At 48.1% G+C, this 8,871-nt stretch overlaps 1 protein-coding gene across 1 annotated transcript in view; it reads right to left on the minus strand.

Moving 5' to 3' along the window:
- The window catches only part of tm9sf3 (transmembrane 9 superfamily member 3), a 118,881-nt gene extending 110,835 nt beyond the window's left edge, over window positions 1-8,046 (minus strand). The window contains exon 1 of the mRNA XM_085970143.1: window positions 7,865-8,046. Within this exon, the coding sequence (XP_085826269.1) occupies window positions 7,865-7,942 (78 nt within the window). The 5' untranslated portion in view covers window positions 7,943-8,046. The remainder of the gene's footprint in view (window positions 1-7,864) is intronic.
- Between the last annotated feature and the right edge of the window lie 825 nt (window positions 8,047-8,871).

The raw sequence follows: 8,871 nt of genomic DNA on the forward strand, positions 1-8,871 counted from the left end.
TGAGAAGTGTAGAAGAGCATGCCAGGAGCAGCACCAAGCATACCTAAAAATGAGGTGCCAACCTGGGGAAGCTGCAACACAGGACTACATCCAGGTAACTAACAGAAGCAGCAGGCTATTGACAGAGCTAAGCCATCCCACAACCAACAGATCAGATCAAAGCTCTGCAGTCCTGCTACATCCAGTTGTCAATGGTGCTGGACCATTAAACAGACGGGAGGAGGAGGCTCCATAAAATTTCCCATCCTCAATGATAGCGGAGCTCAGCACGCAAGTGCAAAAGACAAGGCTGAAGCATTTACAACCATCTTTACCCAGAAGTGCCAAGTGGATGATCCATTTTGGCCTCAAGGTCTTCACTATCACAGAAGACAGTCTTCAGCCAATTTGATTCACTCCACGTGATATCAAGAAACGGCTGAGCGCACTGGATACAGCAAAGGCTATGGGCCCGGATAATACCCCGGCTGTCACGCTGAAGACTTATGCTCCAGAACTAGCCGCACCTCTAGCCAAGCTAGTCCAGTACAGCTACAACACTGGCACCTACCTGACAATGTGGAAAACTGCCCAGATGAGTCCTGTCCACAAAATACAGGACAAATCCAATCCGGCCAATTACCACCCCATCAGTGTACTCTTAATCATCAGCAAAGTGATGGAAGGTGTTGTTGACAGTGCTATCAAGCGGCACTTACTCACCGATGCTCAGATTGGGTTCTGCCAGGACCACTCGGCTCCAGACCTCATTACAGCCTTGGTCCAAATATGGACAATTCCAGAGGTGAGGGGAGAGTGACTGCCCTTGACATCAAGGCAGCATTTGACTGAGTGTAGCATCAAGGAGCCCAAGTAAAATTGAAGTCAATGGGAATCAGGGGCAAGACTCTCTACTGTCTGGAGTCATACCTAGAACAAAGGAAGATGGTTGTGGTTGTTGGGAGGCCAATCATCGCACCCCCATGACATCGCTGCACGAGTTCCTCAGGGCAGTATCCTAGACCCAACCATCTTCAGCTGCTTCATCAATGACCTTCCCTTCATCATAAGGTCAGAAGTGGGGATGTTCGCTGATGATTGCAGTGTTCAGTTCCATTCACAGCTCCTCAGATAATGAAGCAGTCTATGCCCACATGCAGCAAGACCTGGACGACATTCAGGCTTGGGCTGATAAGTGGCAAGTAACATTCGCGCCACACACGTGCCAGGCAATGACTATCTCCAACAACCGAGCATCTAACCACCGCCCCTTGACATTCAACGGCCTTACCATCGCCGAATCTCCCAATATCAACATCCTGGGGGTCACCATTGACCAGAAACTTAACTGGACCAGCCACATAAATACTGTGGCTACAAGACCAGGTCAGAGGCTGGGTATTCTGCAGCGAGTGTCTCACCTCCTGACTCCCCAAAGCCTTTCCACCATCTACAAGGCACAAGTCAGGAGTGTGATGGAATACTCTCCACTTGCCTGGATGAGTGCAGCTCCAACACCACAAGAAGCTCGACACCATCCAGGACAAAGCAGCCCGCTTGATTGGCACCCCATCCACCACCTTAAACATTCACTCCCTCCACCACCGGCGTACCGTGGCTGCAGTGTGTACCATCCACAAGACGCACTGCAGCAACTCGCCAAGGCTTCTTCGACCTCCCAAACCTACGACCTCTACCACCTAGAAGGACAAGGGCAGCAGGCGCATGGGAACACCACCACCTCCAAGTTCCCCTCCAAGTCACACACCATCCCGACTTGAAAATATATCGCCGTTCCTTCATAGTTACTGGGTCAAAATCCTGGAACTCCCTCCCTAACAGCACTGTGGGAGTAAGTTCACCACGTGGACTGTAGTAGTTCAAGGCGGCGGCTCACCACCACCTTCTCAAAGGCAATTAGGGATGGGCAATAAATGTTGGCCTTGCCAGCGACACCCACATCCCTGGAAGGAATAAAAAAAGTTACTGAGCCTCGTCGGGGGTGGAGGACAAACTGCTTATGGATTAGTTTGGATATTCTGCTCCAAGACCAAGGTTTTTAAAACAAATTGTGTATTTTTTTTCATTTAAAAAAAATTAATTTTATTTCTCTTTGTTCACCACAGCCATTTGTCAAATGTCTTTCTCACCCTCCATGTCTCCTCTGAAAAGTATTATATTCTACTCAAGTCACACATTTTATTTTTTCCCCAGTCTTCCTGTCTCCAAAAAAACCCATCCAGACTAATTTTTGGATTAAAAGCAACTGCCATGTGAAGTGATGGAGACGGTGAATCATTAGGAATTCAGGCCCCCATCTCTCATTTCTTCCCCGCTGCAGGACTTGAGCAGATAATCCAGGCTGAGACTCCAGTGCAGTACTGAGGGAGTTGTTAGAAGCGCCATCCTTGAGAAAATGTTAAACCAAGGCCTGTCTGCTTGTTCCAGTGGGTTTTAAAGATCCCCTGGCACCATTAAAAGCAGGATATTCTCCTGGCCAACATTCTTCCCTCAACCAACACCACCGACAAAATAAAATAGTGCCAATGCTCGAAATCTGAATCAAAAAAAGACAAATGTCTTGCGCTATTAGATGTCATTTAATCATCTCCTGTTCGCCACCTAATCACTTTATAGATCATTCTTTTTCTTTTATTGTGCATGTGCTCTTCCCAGCCCTTTTCCCTTGCTCTATTCCTTCTTATAAGCTCTTCATCTGTAATATCTGCTGGTTGTGATGAAGGGTTATATTTGCTTTCTCCATGGATGCTGCCCGACCCGCTGAATGTTACCACAAAAATAGATTAACTAGTTATTACCTATTTGTGGGACCTTGCTGTGTTCAAAATGGTTGCCACATCTCCTTGCATAGCAACAGTGAAGCACTTTGGGGCATTTCTGAGAGGCACAATAAGCTGCTGAACAAAGTCCTTTCTTTAACTACAATGGTTTAGTTTTCTCTGATTGAATTTTATTTTCCTTCTTTTTGTCTGCCTTTCCCACTTCCTGGGACCTCTGCTCAAATATTCTTGCACTTAATATTTTCCTACAGTGATTCATTTTTTCCCAGGACTTCAAACTTTGAAACTCAATCTCCCTCAACCTTCCCCTCTTCCAACAACCTATAGGCTTTTAAATCTAAGCTTGACATCACCCAACACCGCTTCCTGTTTTGCCTTGTCTTTTTTTACTAGTCTCTTCATTCTCTGGTGTCCTACACAATGGGGTGCCAGATCACCTTGCTTAATAATAATAAAAATTCTCTCCTTTCACATTCATTCATTTATTTGGGTTGTGTTTGACTCCATTTAGAAGATGATGTTCTACAATACAGTATGCAGCTATTATTACAAAGATTATCATTCTGCCTTTCATATTACAAGACTATCTTCATATAATCAGCAGCATAGCATTTCTACTAAACAGTGCCTAGCTGTTTAGCATAATTTACTTGTAAACTTTTAACTTGTATGCAATATAGAATGTTATATTTGGTTGAATATCGCCAGTGTAAACAGCACAGGAATGAAGAGTAGACAGACGTTCCAAGGTTTTGCATACATCATTAATATTCACATTTGCACCTCTGATGGCGCAATTCCACCCACTCCAACTGGGTGTGTAACGACTCTTTCAGAAACGCCTGCTCTGTTTTGGCACCCGGATCTGTCATCTCATATTAATTTATCACCATTTGATTTTGGGTCCATCAGGTGTAAATACCAAGAAATCAATAAATAAAATGTGTATACTAAACTACAGGTGTACGATATACCAAAAGTACTCCACAAATAAGGAATAAAAACAGTAATAGACTCTCCTAGGACTGGGCAATTATCACTAGTTCTCTACATTATTGTTTTGAGAGTGTAATCTTAATGGAAATATTTACTTATAATCTAAAAGATTGTAGGTAAAAGAAGTATAGTTTCAGTCAGAAATTAACACCCGCGAATGTGGGCTGGGCAGCACGGTGGGTTAGACACCAGCCTTTTACCAACTAAAGACATGCAGTTTACTACCAGTCTACCCATTATGTGTTCAAGCCACATGAGGGCCCCGCATGACAGGCCTCTCCCTTCAGGTTCCATCAATGAGTCAGCCCTGTTCCTGGGACTAGGGACAGGGTCACTGGCAAGGCTTGGAAGCTAAGCAGAGCCAGGCCTGGTTAGTACCTGGAGGGGTGTACTGGACTCATGGGAGCTTGCAACATCACATTTCATTGTACAATGACAATAAAGTTGAATTATTATTATTGCTGGCCAGTCATGAACAACGCCCTGGAATACTGCCTGGTTCAGGTATTGGATTACCACGTCTGTCACAGAGGATCAACTTGGTTCCAATTTCCCATGATCAGGTACATCATCTAGGTTGACATTCAGCCCAAACAGGTGGAATGAAAGTTTCCTGTTTGCTGACTGAAGGGGTTCTAACTGAAATGTGTTTGGGGTGATCTCAATCCAGTTTCTAATGAGTATGGGCCTACAGGACAACCTATCACGCACAATATCAGCAATCTCACTTGGCCACAGTCTGGAAATGAGAGAATATCATACTGCTGTAACAAGTGTTGTTCTTGAGGTTGGGGCAGAGTAGAGGGGAGCTTTACTCTGCATCTAACTGTGCTAACCCTGACCTGGGCGAGCTCGATGGCAACAGTGAGTGCCAAAATGGATGTTCCATTCTCTAGTGTTAACATCCCTTAGCTTGAGCACAAAGTTCACAAAAAATGTTTATGTATCCACCAATATTTCACATCATGTGACTACAAGAACAGAAATAGGTTTAGCTTATACATCCACGCTTGATTTACTGGGTTTTTTTTATTGTTTTGTCCAGTATTAAATGGACAATGGTTAATTTTGAATAGTAATTTATTTTGAGACCTGAATAGTACAACCACATATTTCCATGGGGACAGTCTCTGCACATTGTTTCTTCATGTTAGATCAGAATGCCAAATCTGGCTCCCGCTCCCCCCCAATTCATTCATTCTACTGTATGTTCACCAGCTGCCACTTGGGCCCTCTATCACCAGATTTTTTTTCCTGCTCAAGGCCCCAATTATTCATAGAAGATAGGAGCCGGAGTAGGCCATTCGGCCCCTCGAGCCTCTTCCACCATTCAATGAGATCATGGCTGATCATCCAAATTCAGTACCCTGTCCCTGCCTTCTCCCCATATCCCTTGATCCCTTTAGCCTGAAGAAATATATCTAACTCCTTCTTGAATATATTTAATAAGTTGGCCTCAACTGCCTTCTGTGGTAGAGAATTCCACAGGTTCACCACTCTCTGGGTGAAGAAATTCATCCTCATCTCAGTCCTAAATGGCTTACCCCTTATCCTTAGACCGTGACCCCTGGTTCTGGACTCCCCCACCATCGGGAACATCCTTCTTGCATCTAGTCTGTCTAGTCCTGTTAGAATTTTATAAGTTTCAATGAGATCCCCTCTCATTCTTCTAAACTCTCGCGAATATAAGCCTAATTGACTCAATCTCTCTTCATACGTCATTCCTGCCATCCCAGGTACCAGCCTGGTGAATCTTCGCTGCACTCCCTCCATGGCAAGAACATCCTTCCTCAGATAAGGTGACCAAAACTGCACACAATACTCTAGGTGTGGTCTCACCAAGGCCCTGTACAACTGCAGCAAGACATCCTTGCTCCTGTACTTGAATCCTCTCGCTATGAAGGCCAACATACCATTTGCCTTCTTAACCGCCTGCTGCACCTGAATCACAGAATCACAGAAACCCCACAGTGCAGATAGAGGCCATTTCGGCCCATCGAGCCTGCACCGACACATATCCCACCCGATCCCCGTAACCCCTACACCAACACATATCCCACCCGATCCCCGTAACCCCACGTATTTAATCCCCCCTAACACTAAGGGTCAATTTATCATAGCCAATCAACCTAACCTGCACATCTTTGGACTGTGGGAGGAAGCCGGAGCAACCGGAGGAAACCCACGCAAACACGGGGAGAATGTGCAAACTCCACACAGACAGTCACCTGAGGCCGGATTCGAACCCGGGTCCCTGGCGCTGTGAGGCAACAGTGCTAACCACTATGCCACCGTGCTTACCTTCAGCGACTGGTGCACAAGGTTTCGTTGCACTTCCCCTTTTCCCAATCTATTGCCATTCAGATAATAATCTGTCTTCCTGTTTTTGCCACCAAAGTGGATAACCTCACATTTATCCACATTATACTGCATCTGCCATGCATCTGCCCAATCACCCAACCTGTCCAAATCATACTGGAGTTTCTCTGCATCCTCCTCACAGCACACATGCCCACCCAGCTTTGTGTCATCTGCAAACTTGGATATATTACATCTAGTTCCCTCGTCTAGATCATTAATATATATTGTGAATAGCTGGGGTCCTAGCACCGATCCCTGCGGTACCCCACTAGTCACTGCCTGCCACTCGGAAAAAGAGCCGTTTATTCCAACTCTTTGTTTCCTGTTTGCCAACCAGTTCTCTATCCAAGTCAGTACCTTACCCCCAATCCCATGTGCTTTAACTTTGCACGCCAATTTCTTATGCGGGACCTTATCGAAAGCCTTCTGAAAGTCCAAATTCACCACATCCACTGGTTCTCCCTTATCTAATTCTACCAGTTACATCCTCAAAAAATTCCAGTAGATTAGTCAAGCATGATTTACCTTTTGTAAATCCATGTTGACTTTGTCCGATCCTGTCACTGTTTTCCAAGTGCTCTGCTATTACATCTTTTATAATGGGGCATGCAATGGCACTAGCAGACTTCTGGTTGCTATTCTTCACAACCAAGTCTAGTCAACTGATTGTCAACAAACTCTTCACTGGATAACGATGAGGACTCAGAGCACTGGCTACTTTCCCCGCTTGCTAACCCGAGCGGGTTAAGGCTGACTGCAGCCGTACAACTGGCCTGGCTGAGATCAGCCAACAAACAGAAACCAGCAACAGAACCTCGGACATCCTGCTCTGCAATGCTCACAAGATGTTTCCAATAATACATTTTATACCTCCAGTTGCAACTTTCATCTCCAGAACAACACTTTCTACTACATCAGCAGATCTATGGACCTGTCAAAACTGGCCAGAATGCTTAGATGACAGTCATGTACTATTTGATGTCTATATGAGGAGGAAATAGAGTTTAATGGAAATACTTGAAATAGCGCTATATTGTCATTATGACAAGTACGACAGCAGATTGTTAGAAGAACTGTTTGGTTACCTGCAGTTCACCTGATAACTTTTGTAGCTGTCACAACCAATTTGAATGCTGTTAAATCCTGTCGTTAAAATGCAATTCACACAGGATCAGGAATAAACCATTCCAAGTCTCAGTACCCAAGCTATGAAAGGACACAGGGCGCTGACAGCCAGTCACCCAAATATAGCCAAGGGGCAACAGCAACCATTCGACGCGGTTTTTGACCAGGATAATTAATGCTTGAAGATGGAATGAGGAAATTAAAAGCCAGCTGCAGTGCCATCATTAACAGTGATGTTTAAATCACAATGCCAGGCTCCATCACAACATGGATCCCAGGGGCAGGCGGGCCCTGTCACACCGGGCTCCTCTCAGCCGCCACATCCACACCCAGCCCGGGGCCCGGGCGGGCGACAGGCTTCCGGCCTGAGCGGGTTGCGGGGCCGAGTGTGGGATCGCAGTCGGGCACAAGGTCAGCGCAATCCCGCACACAGGCCCCGGAGCCGGCAATCAATCCAAGCCCGGGGGGGGGGGGAGCCTGAGCCACTAGGCCGCGGCAGCCCAGGGGCTGAGCACGGAGCTGGGCCCGGGGAGGAACCCCCTCACCCCCTGGGGCCCGAGGAGCTCGCAGCCCGGGGCCCCGCCGCGATTCCCCCCGCTTACCGTGTGTTCGTGTTCATCCGCTCGGCCCCGGAGGACAGTGAGGCCGAGGCAGGCGAGGAGCAGAGCGCAGGGTGCCATGGCGGGCGGTGCGGCGGCTGTGGGCTCGGGCTCGGGGCCCCGCCTCGCGCTGCTCTCGGGCTCAGGGGGGCGCGCGCCACAAGCCTGCCGATCCGGCAGCGCCACGTCATCAGCCGCTCCACGCAACGGCGGGGGGCGGGGCCTGGGCGGGGCCGAGAGCGCCAGGGGGCGGGGCCTGGGCAGGGGCGGGGCCGAGAGCGCCAGGGGGCGGGGCCTGGGCAGGGGCGGGGCCGAGAGCGCCAGGGGGCGGGGCCTGGAAGGGGCGGGGCCGAGAGCGCCAGGGGACGGGGCCTGGGCAGGGGCGGGGCCGAGAGCGCCAGGGGGCGGGGCCTGGGCAGGGGCGGGGCCGAGAGCGCCAGGGGACGGGGGCCTGGGTAGGGGCGGGGCCAAGAGCGCCACGGGGCGGGGCCTGGCCAGGGGGGGGGGCTTGGCCAGGGGGCGGGGTAAACATCAGCCCCGCCTCCTGTTTCAGAGACAGCCCTTTTCTTAACTCCATAGCAAAAGACTGCTGATGCTGGAAATCCGAAATAACAACAGAAAATGCTGGAAAAACTCAGCAGGCCAGGCAACACCCGTGGAGAGAAATTAAGAGTCGACATTTCGGGTTGAAACCCTTTTTCAAAACTGGAAAGGAAATAAAATAGATCTAAGGCAGGGCTGCGATAGAACAAAAGAAGTAAAGAGACATTAAGAGGTATTCAAAACCAGACGAGATGGTAATAGGACAGTGGAGACAAAAGACGGCTGAGATTAGGTGTGAAGTGTACTGGCAGGATGAGAGACAGCTGCCGTGTGGGAGAGAGAAAAAAAGGAAAGGGGGGGGGAAAACCCAAAACAAAGGGGTGGAAAAAATATAAGTAAAAATGTAATAGGGGCCGAGGTTATGATCTGAAATTGTTGAACTCGCTATTGAGTTTTCTTAATTCGTT

Source organism: Somniosus microcephalus, chromosome 29 (assembly GCF_052327205.1).
Source record: "Somniosus microcephalus isolate GS21.2 chromosome 29, FLI_Smic_1.0, whole genome shotgun sequence".
NCBI classification, from domain to species: domain Eukaryota; kingdom Metazoa; phylum Chordata; class Chondrichthyes; order Squaliformes; family Somniosidae; genus Somniosus; species Somniosus microcephalus.